Consider the following 17,409-nt stretch of genomic DNA (forward strand, 5'->3'; position numbering starts at 1 on the left):
AAGTCTGACTGTATTAGAGTAACTCAAATAAACTTGTTTATAATGAAACTAAGACAATTTGTTAATAAAATTAGAGTGCTCGTGAAATCCAAGGAAATCCTAAAACAATCAAAGGAAACTAAGTAAACAAAATTAAACTAAAAAATTTTAAAAACTGTTTGTTTTTTACAATTTTTTATTTACACTGATAGGAAACACTCAAAATTTTTTTGTGCTTGAATTTCAACAGTATTTAATGTAAAATACACATGGAGCAAAATATATTATCCCCTATTTTATTTTATAACCGTCGTTGAACAGCCGATTCAATTTTTGGTTTACGACTACTAATGTTCAACTCCGTAGCCTTGTAATCTGGAACTCAAACCAGAAGAGAAGGGAACTCCTGGATCAAGTATTAGGCAAAATTTGCCTTCGTGGAGGACTTTTTAAAATTTTTTTTTTCATGGAACTAACCCTCATTTACGTTACACGTTGAGTAAAATCATGAAAACTTTACACGGTTAGCCTGACGGCAAAGGGACTCTAACCATCTTATTACATAATGCTAGATATAATTCTGATCCTCAGTTACTTTGAATATACAAAACACATCACATATGTAAAAAAACAAGCTTTTGTCGCAAAAATCAGCTCACCTTTTGATCAAATCCTTTCTCCTAGATTCTAAACTTGCTTTAATATCATCATAATTATCTGCCGAATCAGAAGAACATCCTGGCAGAGAAGTTAAAGCCTCACGATTCGGGTTTTCTTCAGTATTGTCCATATCCATTTTCAAATCACTGGGGTTTTTATCACAAGTTTTTCTTTCATTATTTGTTTCAACAGTTTGTGTAACATTTTCAGTAAGTCTATCACTTTCAAAGGCACTATAAGTAATTGATGGCACACTATCATGGTTATCTTCACTGGGATTTTGAATTGATGATCCTTGTGCCAAATCCTCAGTTTGAAGATCTGATGGTTCATTCTGATGATTCACTGGCTCTGAACTATCGATATCCATTGGTTGGTTTTCAAATACTGCAGGTTCTTGTTGGGTAGATGGCTCTACTTTATAACCGTCGTTGAACAGCCGATTCAATTTTTGGTTTACGACTACTAATGTTCAACTCCGTAGCCTTGTAATCTGGAACTCAAACCAGAAGAGAAGGGAACTCCTGGATCAAGTATTAGGCAAAATTTGCCTTCGTGGAGGACTTTTAAAAATTTTTTTTTTTCATGGAACTAACCCTCATTTACGTTACACGTTGAGTAAAATCATGAAAACTTTACACGGTTAGCCTGACGGCAAAAGGACTCTAACCCATGATTTGTCTACCACTGAGGATATTTTACGTCAGCACTGTGGTCAGTACGAGCCGTGTTTGAAATTCATATCGACCAGCTATCGCTGGGATTCATACCCAGCTCACCTCACTGGAAGGCGAACACTCTATTCTCTGAGCCATCACAGCTCATTATCATTTAGTGACACTAGAAAATGCAAAAGGTTTTTCAATTTCAAAGTTTACCAAGTCTCTTAGATGAAATTAGTGATGATTATTTCTTCAAAATAATTGCCAGATTCTGTTTTTTACAAACATTTTGAAAGAAATGAACACATGGACTAAAACGAGCTATTTTTTGATGGTTAGAGTCTGACCGAAAGAAGTACGAGTTTTTCAGGGGTCAAGCCTGCTGGAGCAAGAAATTTAATAAATCAGCTAATAGTCTAAAAAGATGTAAGGCTATAATATAAGATACATTATTTGAGTTTTCTTATATTGGGATCAAAAGTTAATGATTTTACGATTTTTTTAATGCTTAACAAATGAATCAAATAATGTTTTTTTCATATTTATTAAGTTAGAAAGAAATCATATGAAAACTTTATTATGAAGCCAAACCCGAAAGCTTTCTGCAGCTAATAAGCCTCTCTCATCCCTATTACAAACACATGACCAATAGTAGGTATAGAATCTATTTAAAGGTTTCCATCTTCTCTTAATCCTTGCATCTGTGTGATTCATGACAAGAGGAACCATACATTCTCTACTTCTTTATTTACATACAATTTTTAAACAAATCAATCTTAAAGGACATTTTAAAACTAATTTGAATTAATCTTAAGTGATATTTTAAAACTATTTTGAAAAGAATGAAACTTGGTGTGTAAGTGGATCGCTGTCGGTGAGTTGATGGAGTCAAATGATACTAGATGCATGGCACCACATGGATTTAAATGCTATTGGAAAATATTATAAAACATGTAGAATTCTTTCAATGGGCGTGAAGACAATTTTTTTGTAAAATTCACCAGATGAGCATGAAAAGGAATCTATTTCAGAGTGAGATCTGAATCACAACACTGCAAACGTTATCGAATCCGACACAGATGATGCTCTGAAATCTTTTAAATTTATAGCTTCATGTTATGTTTCAAAAGTTTTCATTACCTGATTTTTTTTAAATACTCTTGAATAAATTATCAAACTTTTGTTATTCTTAATTTTTATCTGAACTTAATTTAAAGTACTGTTTTTTTAAAAAAAACTTTATATGCAAAGAAAATATGTTGAGAGAAAATGCAAAATTAATTGCATTTAATGTATTAAAAATAGTTTTTGAAAGGAGTAATTTGTAAAGGTAAATTAACAAAGAGATATTCATATCTATCTCATTGTTTATAATGCAACGATATTTCATAATCAATGAATGTCCTACTTGATTACCGGCGTATAAGTTGACCCCTGTTTTTCGTAAAGTTTCAGGAATTTAAAAAGTCGACTTGTACAGGGTAAATTATAACTTTCTTTCTTTTGCTTAAACAAATTTGGGTACTACAACTAGTTATTTAATAAAAGAAAAATACTTATTATTTTAAACTAGAGATTTTATGCAATTTTGTGATATTTACAAATATAATTTCAAAATGATATTAAAAAATTTCTAAGTAATTTCAAAAATATTACCAGCACTTTGAGTAGATAGCATTCTGCGATCAAATATGCGGACGGAAGCATCAGCAGATCCAACTGCCAGTTGATATGGTATAAGAGGATTTACAGCAAGTGAAGTCACTGGTGCTTGACAATTGATCAAAACATCCTGAACAAAAAAAGAGATTTTAACTTTAAACAAAATATTTATTTATACTAGTTCTAGAAACCAAAAACCTTTAATCATAAATAAAATTTTAATAACTTTATTTGAATTGAAAATTGGACATTAATAACCAATGACATGATAAAACAGGGTGGTAGCCAGATTTTTCATCAAAAAATAAGCACCTTTTAAGTACTTTTTAAGCACTTAAAAAATACTTTTAATCACTTTCCAAAAAAAAAAAAAAAAAAAATCATAACTAGGATCTATGCAGTAACAAAAATTCTTTTTTTCTATTGTTTTAAAGTTTATAACTTATTATTATGAGTTATTTATAAACATAAAATCAATAAAATTCAAAAACAGGGTGGTAGCCAGATTTTTCATCAAAAAATAAGCGCCTTTTAAGTACTTTTCACTTAAAAAATACTTTTAATCACTTTCCAAAAAAAAAAAAAAAAAAAAAAAAAAATCATAACTAGGATCTATGCAGTAACAAAAATTCTTTTTTTCTATTGTTTTAAAGTTTAGAAGTTATTATTATGAGTTATTTATAAACATAAAATCAATAAAATTCAAAAACATTTTTAAAAACTTTACATGATTATGATAAAATAACTAGTTTCTGATAAATATTGCAGAGAAAATTATAAAAATCATGAATTTTTTGTAATTTAGAACGACAATCGATGCAGCAAAGAAAAAATCTCTTCTTAAAAGATAAAAAATTAAGCACTTTTTACAAACACCAAATAAAAAAAGCACCGTTAAGGGCTTTTAAAAAACGTAAATCAAAAATAAACACCTTTAAGCACTTTTTAAAAACGCTACGCACCCTGTAAAAAGATATCAGGAATAAAGTATATTTATGAGCTCCAGTAGTGCAGTCGGTTGAGGCATTACTCGCACAGCTGGTTAGAGAGTTAGGGGTAGTGAATTCGATCCTGAGAAAATTGACAAAGCAATTGGCATGTATACACAGTAAGGTGCATGTTAAATCTGTAATGGCTGCAAGTCCTTTTGCTGGGTGAGGTGTGGAAGTTTGGAGAGAGGGGTGCCAGTTCAGGCATTGTCCGCATCATCTGACAAGGGTCAAAATTACGTGGCATTCTTACCATAGCTGTTAAGAGATAGAGCCCTAAAAAAGGGGCTAGGTGCTTAGCCATGGTTGAGTGATATATATGTTTGTAATAAAATTAGTTTAAAATATTTTATTTATGAAATGGATTGCTTGATATTATCATATCATAATTCGACATAGATCATAGATTAATATCATAATTCGACATAGAAATATGAAACGTCATAGCCATTACTTTTTTTAAAGTCACAATATGTTTTTTAGCACTTTATTTGTTAACTGGTTGTGCCAGACAAATACCACATCACCAAAATGGTTGACAAGGATAAGGAAAAAGGTTAGTTATGTTTGTTAAAAAATTAAAACACTAAAAATGGTGCTAGGGTCTTGGCCATGGTGGAGTAATGTATATGTGTATAATAAAATTAATTTAAAATACTTTATTCATAAAATTGATTGCTTGACATTCTATAATTAATATCATAATTCAACTTTGAGATATAAAATGTAATAACCATTGATTTTTTTAAAAACCACAATTGGTTTTTTAGTACTTATTTGTTTGGTTGTGCCAGACAAATATCACAGTACCAAAATGGCTGACAAGGATGAGGAAAAAGGTTAGTTATGTTTGCATTCCAAGACAAATTTATTTTATAGCAACTGTAAGAGAAATTATGCCTTCTGTGTAAATAAATTTCTTTCTTAAGATGTTTTCCCCCCACATGTTTTCTTTTATTATTGTGAATTCAATGTAATTAAAACTACACTCCACCAGGGTCAAATAAACAGCTGATAAAACTTGGAGCTTTTTGCCAACCTTCGCCTGGTATCTAACTAATAGACAAGTAACTTTTTATTATCAATATTTTCTTAAGAAAACCAAAAACTTTTGATTTAAAACAATAAGGAAAATCATTCATATTATATTTAAGAGTCAAAATTGAACATAGAATGCAATAGAAATAAAAATATAGAAATTTAGTTTAAAAAAAAATTTAGATCTTTATGGCACATCAAAATATGTAACATTTTTTACATAGTTTTACTTTGATTTTTAAATGAAAAATCACATAACGCACTTTTTTTTTTTAAACGAAATACAAATAATGCTATATTAAGCTATTAGTTCTAAAAATAATTTAGTTAGAATGCAAGCTTGTTTCTAGGTTTTATCTTTGATTACCAATGAAAATATATGTGACATTCTTAAAAAATAATTAAAATTTTAGAAAGAAACTCATGCTTTAATAATCATTCAATGATAATTAAGTGAACAAATCAAATAGCGAAACTTTAATGATTAAAAAAATTAACCCAAGGTCAAGAAAACAAGGATGCCCTCAAACCTTGTCTCTTTGTGGGCTGTACAGTCACTGAGTTTAGTTTTTTGAAAAAAATAAATGCTTTATAGAAAATTAAAACTCAATCATACTTTTTAAATAAAATTTTTTCTTAACTCAACATAGTTAATTTTATTTATTATTTTAAAATGTTACATTCAACCAGGGCTGCAGAATATGTTCAATCCCACAACAGGTTTGGAGGAAATTTACGTAGCCTAGGAGAAATTTTTAGTCAAATTAAAAAAAAGAAAAAAAAACCAACAAAGCTTTTTGACAGATTGTTCCATGAAGTATTTTTTCAAGTAATGGACCTCTAACTCATAAAAAGGGTTTTTAGATATTCCATGGTTAAAAAATAATTTTAATAAGTTTTCAGCATCTCTTTCAAAAATATATCGAACAGCTACAGTCACTTATAGCAAGCATAAGGAGAAAGGTTGTCATTTATGATGATAAATAAACATTTATTTTAAACAATTTGCGAATATTTCTGTGTTTTCCTTTTCATGCAAAACAAATTTCTACTAACAGCTACTCGGCTTCTTAACTATTGTTAAATCTTGCTGCTAAATTTAAAATGTAGTTTTTGAAGAAATAAGACATAAGAAAAATGGTCATTATATAAATATTATAATATAACTTTCTTTAAAGTTTATTTTAACATGTTTTTATTTACTTATGCCATATCAACTTACTGTTTAAAAATGTTTTTACTAAAGAGAGGTATCTTACATTTATTTTTATAAATAATTATCATTTTGATTTCTACTATATATACAAGTTAATTCAGGAATTGTGTAAAAACAAAAACCAAAATATTATTATTTTAATAAAGAAAAAAATTTTATCATAATTTTTTAACAATATAGATTTCTACCTTGTAAAAATATTTAAAAAAAGTTACTGTAAGTTAAAAAAAAAAAATCGTGGCAATTTTAAACTAGAAAAACTGTGTTCTGGAGAAATATTACAGTTATTGAATTTCCTGCACCTCTGCATTCAACTAAACCAACTTAAACAATGGTAAAGCTAACATTTTGCTCATTTATTATAAAATAAATTAATATTTTATTAATAACATAAAACTATTTCAAATATTTTTCTTTTAATTTTATACAAAACATTCATATTATAACTATTACATTTGAAATAAGTAAAACAGTAAAATTTTATTTCAAAATACTCGAAATTCACAACTTCTTTTTTTTTTTACTAGCCATAAACTTACATCTTTACAATCTTCTTTATTGCATGATATTTTGGTGCGAATATCAAACCATCTAACAGTCCTATCTTCACCACAAGATAAAAAAGTGTTGGGATCATTTGGTACTGTCATTATTTCATATGCTGTACCTCTGTGACACACAAATTTATTATCTATACTACTGGAGGGTCGGTTTAAATCTGAATAAATAATAATTCCATCTCCAGAACATGATACAACCTGAAAAAAAGTAATTACTGTATAAAAATCATAAATACATAGTGCTATATCTAAATACCAAAACATGACAGGCACAAAATGTGGTATAAAAAATAAGACAGAAGTGTCAATGTTGTTGATGTTCAGGAGTTATTTTTAAAGTTAATGGCACAAGAGTGCGAAAAGTGTCTACTATACTGCCACAAATTTACACATTAATACAAACAAAATTTAATGAAATACCATCATATCATATAAGTCAGATACACAAATAAAAGGGGAAAAATCACTAGTGTTGTGGAGTTAGATTTTACCTGAAAAGGTAAACACCTGAGGGGTTCAATGTGGTAAAATATTTAACACAATAAGCTTTGGATGAAAATAAAAACATATATTTCATTACATTCAATGCTGTAAACAATATTTATATTTTCATTTTTCTAATTAGGATGAAACATTGACTGAACTTTGAGCATCATCATTGGCTGAATTGAATACCAAACAAATCCAAAAATTTTAAATCTCTTTTTATTAATTTTTATTTTACTATGTTTTTCAAAAAATCAAAATTTTTCAAGAATTGTTTTTCATCCTAATATAAAGACTTGATGCTCTTTTGTATGCTGTTAATTTTTAATAGAATAAAACATATTAAGGCATCTTTTAGTAAACTAACTATCTTACAGATTAGTGACAATGCTAAATTTGAAAAGTAATTTTTGTATACATGAAAGCAGGAGAAAAAAATTAACAAAAATGAAAATGCAGAAAACATAACAAGGCTTTGGGTAATACAATTATAAGCCACATTTTTAAAATTATGGAGATTTTAAATTTTTTTAGAGAAAAATTCCACAATTTCTAAGTGGATAATAAGATATTTTTTATTGTGTAGTTATCTAGTGGACATTTATAAAATACTGATTTAGAAAGGTAAGTCACACATTAGAGAAACTAAAGGGAAATTACCACAGGTTCGTACTAGAGTGAATAAAAAATAGTTTGTTGTAAAAAAATTTCACCATTGGATAAAAGTGATTTATCACTACTGATCCTTTCAAATCTTGAATTTTCATATAACTATAGTATTTAGAAAGAAAATACTTATTACTTAAAAACAAATCTAATCATTATCCAACAGAAATCATGAACATTTTGATAAAAACTGAGAAATTATTATTGATTTTTAAATATTGAATAGTATTTTAAGAAAGATTTAGCTCTCAGGCATTGTATAAATATATTCATGTTTAATTAAAATAATTTTATTATAAAAAATTAAGAAAAAAAAAACCCAATAAAAAAGTAAATGAATTTGTATAAAATACAAACAATACACAACTGTTAAAAAGAGGGAAGACAAAGAATAAAAATCTTTAAAAGTCTTGCATTGCTTCAAATTTAGAGAATTCGAAGCAAACTAACCTATGAGAGTACACTTTACATAACACTTATTAATAATGATACTGGGATTCAATTTCAAAATCTTCAATAATTTACAACAGTCAATACACGAGGTACTGACATTTTAAAGAAGTATTATAGAAGAAGAAGTATTAAAAAAAAAAAACTATGAAGAAGAAGTAGAAAAGGAATTACTCATAGAAACAAACTATGAGAGCACACTTTACATAACATTTATTAATAATGATGATGGGATTCAGTATCAAAATCTTCAATAATTTACAATAGTCAATGCACAAAGTACTGACATTTCAAAGAAGTATTAACACTTATTAATAATGATGCTGGGATTCAATATCAAAATCTTCAATAATTTGCAATACTCAATACACGAAGTACTGACATTTTAAAGAAGTATTTTGATAGAATACCAGACATTTTTAGGCAAAATATGAAAATTATTTACTCTACCTAAGAATTGCAATAATACCTCGGAATTCTATAGAAAGACTCTTTAGGAAAATCATGAAAAAAATGTCAAAACAAGGCTATTATTTAAAAATTGTTCATTTTTCAAAAATACAAATGTTAATTTCAAAAAATAATGAAAGACTGTTATTGAGGAGGCTAATTATGCATACTACCAGCATTGAATGAAACACTGACATGACACAGAATGCCTAGGTAATGTCTAAAATGTTAAACTGTTTCTTACTTGACCTGCTTTTTATAAAATGCTGAAGAAAGTTAGAATTCAAACTTTGCTAATGACATCTGTATTTTTAAATACTACTCCTAATGAAATAAAATCAATAACAATTTTACCTGTGAGTCATTTGAGCAAGGTAAGAATTTTGCACTAAATATGTTAGCACGATGACCAGTGTCAACCAGGGCTACTACCTAGAATAAAATATCATGTTTTATAATTTATATAAAATTACGATCTTTCAACAGACATATAAATTTTTAACAAAATATATAGTAGGACATAACGAACATTAAATAATTAACAGATTATTTCTTCAAAGTGAAGTTATTTTTTATTCCTCTAGCTTTAGAATAATATTATGTATCAATATGAATTTAGCAGTAGATATTTCCAATATTACATTCTTTAAAGACATATAATTATGAATAATAAAGAGTTTTTATTTTAATTTTATAATCGTCGGTGAACAGCTGACTCAATTTTATGGGCTTACGACTACTAATGTTCAACTCCGTAACCTTGTAATTTTGAACCCAATCCAGAAGACAAGGGAACTCCTGGATCGAGCATTGGGAGAAATTTTGCCTTCGTGGATGACTTTTTGATGGAGCTAACTTGCATTTGCGTTACATGGAGAGGAAGACCATGAGAACTTCCCATGGTTAGCCGGACGACAAGGGGACTCTAACCCATGATCCGAATACCACTGAGGATATTTCACGTCAGCACTGTGGTCGGTGCAAGACGGATGCAAAATTTGTATCGATAATAAAAAGTTTACTGATATCAAGTTAAAAATTATGAAAATTTATATTTTTCAGGTAATTAAATTTTTTGTTTTTTATTTGTAAAAATAAGAATAGGCCAAGAAAAAAACTTTTGCATCATTCATATGGTAATTTTTTTTGTATTTATAATCTGGGTAATTTTCAAAATTTCCTGCTAATTTCGCGAACAAGTAGTCCTATTTATAATCTTTATAGAGTCTGGCATATTAGTTAAATTATCAAGATGGAAGCTTAAAATTTTTTTGTAATGCAATGGATGATCATCAGTCATTAATCCTCCAACTTCTATTGATTTTCCGTGAATGCTGTTGAAAGATTTTTTTCAGTGGTAGCCATATTATGCTGTCACATTATAATTCCTGTTGTGATGTCAACCGACCTCACCTTCCGTGATCACTACGAGTCAACGACGAAAGCCTGTAGTTTCTGAATAGCGGCGCTGCCTTACCTTTCCAGAGAGTATATATACCCATTCCTAATAGATGTTCATCGCTAACCTTGTTACGTGCTGTAAGCATGTTATTGTTATGTTTTATTAAACTTATACCTTTGTTATTATGTGTCTTATCTGGATACCACCAAGAATATCTCACAATACAATACGTGGCGACGAGAAGGGATTGTATTCCACTGATCCTATTTCACGAAAACTATCATTCGACCGCACAGCATCACGAAGTTCCACTGCAATTGGATTTTTTGTGAAGATGCAATTGGATATCAACTGGATTTCTGTGGAGAAGATTGCCAGCCATGAGTTGTTCATGAGATTCAATACCGGTATTATTTAATACTTCCGGTAGGTGATTTAAATGTTTAATTGCGTTTTTCTATTTGCGATATTTTCGTATGGCTTAAGTTAAATTTCGCACTAAGATGGCGATGGTAGGCTCTATTCAGGAATTTGACACTTCAAATCCAAATTCATTCGAGTAATAATGAATACTGATCAAATTACTTACTTTTTGGAGGCTAATTCTATCGTAGATGATAGTAAAAAGCGTGCGACTCTTTTAGCTGTTTGTGGAATTAAAACTTTGTCTATAATTCGGACTTTAGTTTTGCCAAAGGAAGTTACAGAATTTAAATTTCAAGAATTAATTAAACTTTTAAAAGAACATTTTTGTCCTAAATCTTCAGAAATATTTCGACGTTTCAAGTTTCATAAAAGATTTCAATCCAAGTTAGAATCTGTGAATGCTTACGTTACTGAGTTAAGAAAGCTGGCCGAAGATTGTAATTTCGGAGAAACTTTGTCAGAACGTTTACGAGATCAATTAGCCTGCGGTATTCGTGATGAAGAGGTTCAAAGAAGATTGTTGGCTGAATCCAAATTAACTCCTGAAAACGCTATTTCTGTTGCCGTAGCATCTGAGGTTGCGGCCTCCCAATCAAAGCATATTCATACCCAAAATTCTTCTTATTCTGAGAATTCGGATGTAGTTGATTTTGTACGTGGTGGGAACAAAAGAAATAATGCGCGATTTAGCAAACTAAATTCTAATGTTTCAGGTAGTAGCAAATCGCAAATTCAAAATTCTAAAGTGTGTTTCGGTTGCGGTGGTAAACATGAACGTTCAAATTCAAAAATGCAATATGCCATTGTTGTGGTCTTAAGGGTCACATTGTAAAAGTTTGTCGGAAGAAAAATAAATTTGAAAAACAGCGCGCAAATGAAATTGAAGTTCAACCGGAATATTTGAATGTTTTAAGTTCTCAATATCCGTTTAAGAAAAACGTTATTGTTGAGGTTGATAAGGAAAAATTAGAAATGGAAATTGATTCGGGTTTATATTATTCGATTATTTCTTTGCAAACGCTGAATAAAGTTTTCCGTTCTAAGAAACCTGCGATCAAAAAAACTTTGATTAAACTGCGCAACTTTTCTAAAAATGGGATTTCACTAGCTGGCGTATGTAAGGTTCAAGTTGTGCATAACCTTTTCAAATCTAAGTTAGAATTGTTAATTTCAAATAATCACTGTACGAATATTTTGGGGTATTCTTGGTTTGAACCTTTAGGAATTTCAATAACAGGAGTAAACGAAATTAGAACTGGAATTATCGAAAATGTTCTTAAAAATTACGATGATATTTTTGATAACAAATTGGGTTCGTATACGGGTAATCCAGTATCGCTTCCTATAAATTCGGATATAGCGCCTGTTAGATGTAAAGCAAGAAGCGTGCCTTTGGCAATGAGGCCCAAAATTGAAGCCGCCCTACCAAAACTTCAAAGTGAAGGAGTTATTGAGGAAATTTCAAATCCAAAATGGTCAACACCGGTTGTTCCAGTGATTAAACCGTCAGGTGAAGTACGTTTGTGCGGTGATTATAAAATCACGTTAAACAAAGCAATGAACACACATCCTTATCCATTTCCCGCGGTAAATCATCTTCTTTCTAATCTTAAAGGAGGAGGTTATTATGCTAAAATAGATTTGGCTCAAGCATATTTACAATTACCGGTTGATGATGCTTCCGCTGAAGCTCAGACTATCATCACGCATAAGGGTGAGTATAAGGTAAAAAGACTTCAATTCGGAATTAACATAGCCCCAGGAATATTTCAAAATTCAATAGAAGATTTGTTTCGAAATTTAGAAGGGGTTGTTCCGTATTTTGATGATGTACTCGTCAGAGGAAGTTCGGAAGAAGAGTTAGCCGCTCGTTTGGAACAAGTACTACATCGTTTAAGAAAAGCGGGACTTAAAGCAAACGGGAACAAATGCTTATTTGGGGTAACGGAAGTAGATTTTTTGGGCTACCGTATCGATGCGAAGGGTATCCACCCCTCCAAAAGTAAAGTAGAAGCGATTCATGTTTTTCCGGTACCTAAAAATAAAGTTCAGTTACAAGCGTTTTTGGGTTTGATAAACTTTTATAATAGTTTTCTAAAGGGCAAAGCTACTAAAGCTGAAGCATTACAAAGGCTTCTAGATAGGGATTCAGTGTGGAAATGGTCTAAAGTCCACGATGAAGCTTTTCGATATTTAAAAGAATTGCTAAGTTCCGAATCGGTTTTGGTTCCGTTCGATGAAAAATTGCCGATAACTTTAGTTTGCGATGCATCTCCGTTTGGCGTAGGAACTGTCTTAAGTCATGTTCTTGAAAATGGTTGCGAAGCACCAATAGCTTTCGCATCGCGTACGCTCACGTCGACAGAAAGAAATTATGCGCAAATCGACAAAGAGGCGTTGGCAATTGTGTTCGGTATAAAAAAATTTCATCATTTTGTTTATGGACATAAATTCACTATTATAACTGATCATCAGCCTCTGCTAGGAATTTTTTCAAAAAATAAGCCAACTAAAGAAATTTTGTCCCCGCGTATGCTGAGATGGTCTTTAATACTTAATGCATATGAGTATACTCTAATTCATAGACCAGGGAAAAAGATTTAAAACGCAGATTCTTTAAGTAGACTCCCAAAAGAGACTGATAAATTTGAGGTTCCCGCTCCTTTAGAGATATTGTTTACCGAGGACTTACAAGATCCTCCGCTTCAGGCAGCAGAGATTGCAAAATTAACATTGCGTGATCCAATTTTGTCAAGAGTACTAAATTGGGTTTTGAGAGAATGGCCAAAAGAAAACCCAGATAAAAAATTTCAGACTTTTTCTTCGAAACGTAACGAACTTTCAACCCATCGAAATTGCTTGTTATGGGGTAATAGAGTAGTTATTCCAGTGTGTGGAAAATAACGAGTTCTCCAGGCTCTACATCTGGGACACCCAGGGATCGAAAGAATGAAAGCTCTTGCACGTTCATACGTGTGGTGGCCAGGCATGGACCACGACATAGAAGTGCATGTTCAAAGATGCCAGGAATGTCAACAGACACGCCATGCCCCTCCTAAAGCTCCAGTGCATCCATGGGAGGTTCCAGAGAAACCTTGGTCTCGTCTTCATATAGATTTTGCAGGTCCGTTCCAGGGACAAGAATTTCTCATCATAGTAGATGCCATGTCAAAGTGGATAGAAGTGCGTCATATGACTTCTACCTCTGCAACAGTCGACGTCCTGCGAGAAATCTTCGCTACCCATTGGATACCTGAAGTCATCGTTTCCGATAACGGAGGTCAGTTTCGAGCATCGGAGTACCAGATTTTCTTAGAGAGGAATCTCGTTCGAAGGGTCATGATCGCACCAAGACGTCCGTCCGGAAATGGTCAGGCTGAAAGAACAGTCCAGACCGTCAAAGATGCCCTAAGACGCATTGTGAAGGGAAATTGGAGGAAGAGGCTAGCCAAGTTCCTTCTTCAACAACATTGTATTCCCACCACCACAACAGGTGCTAGTCCTGCGGAACTGTTGATGGGGAGGAAGCTAAGGACCGTCTTAGATAGACTCCATCCAGATCTGACGGCTGAGAGGAAGTTGAGACAGGAGCAAGATGCATATAGAAAAAATGGTGGTTCTCTTCCAAGATCGTTCAGTGCCGACTATCCAGTCTTTGTGAGAAACTATGGACAGGGTCCAAAGGGGTTTTCAGCAACGGTAATTAAACCCACAGGTCCAGTTTCCTACCAAGCTGTGACTACAGGAGGCGAGGTAGTTAAACGTCATGTGGATCAAATGCGGAAATGTATTCCTGATCCGTTGACTGTTCCGTCCGACCCTAGTGTATCATCTCCACCAGCAACGAGTGTTGAAACTGAAGTACCATCTCCCATTCCTTCCAGTGCTGATTCTCGGAGTGCAGTAGTTGAACCTACAATACCAAATCAAGAGTCTTCTGTTCCAGTTCCAGAACAGACTTCCAGAAACTTGAGGCCCAGACATACCATCGTCAGGCTAAGCAGGTTCAAAGACTTTGTTCTATCCTAGGGCAAAGGGGTGTTGTGATGTCAACCTTCCGTCATCATTACGAGTCAACGACGACAGCCTGTAGTTTCTGAGTAGCGGCGCTGCCTTACCTTTCCAGAGAGTATATATAGCCATTCCTAATAGATGTTCATCGCTAACCTTGTTACGTGCTGTAAGCATGTTATTGTTATGTTTTATTAAACTTATACCTTTGTTATTATGTGTCTTATCTGGATACCACCAAGAATATCTCACAATACAATAATTCCTTACTAATTGATTCTTAGTTTAATATAATTGATTCAAAAGAATTTTGATCACAACTATATACAGTGGCATATAGCAAATATTTTCCTTGGAGACTAAGTTATATTTATATAAGATAAGCTTAATACTTACAAAAATGAAAAAAAAAAAAAAATTCAAATCTAACATTAAGTATACGATAATCAACCGAACAAACATAAGCAATAGAAAGTTAAAATAAAAAAAAAACTAAAATACGAAATTGTAAAATAAATGTTAAGATTATGCATACAGTTAATAAAATTCTTAAAAATAAAAATTCCCAAAAAATAGTACCGAATAGTCATAACCATTGACGATTGCTAATCTTTGATCATCAGAGCCAGATAAAATATAACTCCCATTTTCATTCCAACAAATACTGTTCACCTGTAAAAATATCATACTTCAAAAGATAATATTAAATGTTATGAAATACCATATTAATTACAATATTTAATAAACACAAAAAATGAAGAGAAATGATAAAAAAAAAGTTAATTTACACATCCAGAATGAACAGGTATTTTTCTTTGAAGTTGCAATTTCTGAACAAAGTCTCTGCTGTCTGAAAAGAAAAAAAAAAGTATAAATCAAAAAATATTGTTAAAAAAAAAAATCGCAAAGCTAAATACAAACTTTATTTTTTAAAAAAAAAGAAATCGAATTAATAAAATATTTTTTATTTAGAGGTATTTATTTTTGGTCAATTGAACTTGTTATTAGGAATAAATAAAATTTGCTTTCAAAACTTAAGTGCTCATTCAGTTTTGAATTCTACAATTGGAGTTTTCAAACACAAAATTCGTATTGAGTAAAGATGAACAGGAAAAGAAAACAAGTTCTGCTTCATTACAAAAAACAGGAAGAAATGTATTATAAAACAGAAAAAAAACTTAGAAATTTCAAATATTTTCTGCCAAAAATGCTAAATAACTGTAATAAAGGTTTTATGCTTACAAATGCAATTCATATAAATAAATCAGGCAAGAATCAATACACATTTTAAAAAAAATGAATTTGGAGACCTCTCCATAGAAGTTTCTGACAATTTTTGTTTCCATAATGTTATCTATGCCAAAATGATGGCCAAGTTTTACAAACTTCAAGGCAGTGGCTCGCAAGATGTAAAAAACGCAAAAATCCTGAAGAAGATTATTTCATAAGGTTTAACTTATAATCACCCCTGGGAAAACCTATAAATATTTTTTTTATTATTATTTAAATTTGCAAGTTTAAATTTTTTAGGCTACTTTTCAATTGTAGTTGGCACGACAGATCAAGAAAAAAATTACTCCCACAAGGAAAAAATTTAATTAAAGTAGAATTTCTTTTCAGGAATTCCAGGTGAGGAAAAGTAGAATTCCATTTTAATTTCTATATCACGTCCAAGTTGATTTAAAACCAGCATCCAAGCACACAAAACCTTTTACAAAAATAACAACATTTATTATTGCTACTTTAGTAATGATAATATATATACATTTATTAGAAAAATATATGTTTTACTAATGTAATAACTAGATTTTATTAGAAAATTTATAATAAAAGTAACTTTTTCTATCTAACAAGGTTTTACAATAGCATATGTCTATGCCATAGACATTAGCCAACTATGATTATTAAATTTAACTTTTAAAATTTTTAATTAATCCACTGTAGCTTAACTTAAATTTGCAGAACTGTCTCACTAAATTTATCTGCATGTAATCTCTTATTAATTAAAAAAAAAAAAAAAAAAAAACTGTTTCTAACTTGTATAATAAGTAGACATTTTCTTTTTTTAAAAACATTTAATTTTTCTATAAATAAGTCTTTTTTGGTTATACATTAACTTAGGAAGCCTGATGATCAACAACAGTTTGGAATGCGCATCTGTGCTTTTCTTCGCTTTTTACGAGCCTGTCTTTTTCCTCTCACTCCCAAAGCAGATCAATTCAATTAATTTGTACACTTCATTTTTAATTTAATTAATATAGAGGAACTCAAAGAAAATATAAGACTTAAAATAGCATTTTTTAAAATTATAAAAATTCCTCAACTTTAAATATTGAAATACATATTGTTGTCAGGGTAGTAACCAAAACTCTAACTGATCATAAAATGTAGATAAAAGAAGAGTATTTTAATTAAGGGAAAGAAAAAAAAAAAAAAAACTATCGTTTTCAGGAAAAACCTCACTTTTTGCAGCATCAAACAGCTGAAACTTTTTAATGCATTCGTAAGGAGAGTTATAGATATGCGAAAATAAATTATTTCTTCTCAACTCTGCCATTTTTACAGAGATTGGAAATTATATTATTGTCTGAAAAACATTATAAACCATGTTTTGTTTATTCTCTTGTATATACGACTTAAAATTGGTAATAAATCGTTTCGATAACAAAACAACTATTTCGTAAATAAACAAAGACAGAAGCCAATGTCGATTTTATTTTTAGCAGTTACAGCTATGCTCAAAACAATCCAA

At 30.7% G+C, this 17,409-nt stretch overlaps 1 protein-coding gene across 1 annotated transcript in view; it reads right to left on the minus strand.

Annotated features, from left to right (window-relative positions):
• Window positions 1-17,262, minus strand: part of LOC107440951 (DDB1- and CUL4-associated factor 6) — a 42,920-nt gene extending 25,658 nt beyond the window's left edge. The window contains exons 1-6 of the mRNA XM_087163621.1: window positions 17,121-17,262; window positions 15,446-15,507; window positions 15,237-15,329; window positions 9,173-9,250; window positions 6,746-6,964; window positions 2,958-3,093 (exon numbers count right to left, since the gene is read on the minus strand). Coding sequence (XP_087019747.1) covers window positions 2,958-3,093; window positions 6,746-6,964; window positions 9,173-9,250; window positions 15,237-15,329; window positions 15,446-15,507; window positions 17,121-17,214 — 682 coding nt within the window. The 5' untranslated portion in view covers window positions 17,215-17,262. The remainder of the gene's footprint in view (window positions 1-2,957; window positions 3,094-6,745; window positions 6,965-9,172; window positions 9,251-15,236; window positions 15,330-15,445; window positions 15,508-17,120) is intronic.
• Window positions 17,263-17,409: the final 147 nt, after the last annotated feature.

Source organism: Parasteatoda tepidariorum, chromosome 5 (assembly GCF_982258835.1).
Source record: "Parasteatoda tepidariorum strain Cologne lab strain chromosome 5, Ptep-v5.0, whole genome shotgun sequence".
In the NCBI taxonomy this organism is placed as follows: Eukaryota; Metazoa; Arthropoda; class Arachnida; order Araneae; family Theridiidae; genus Parasteatoda; species Parasteatoda tepidariorum.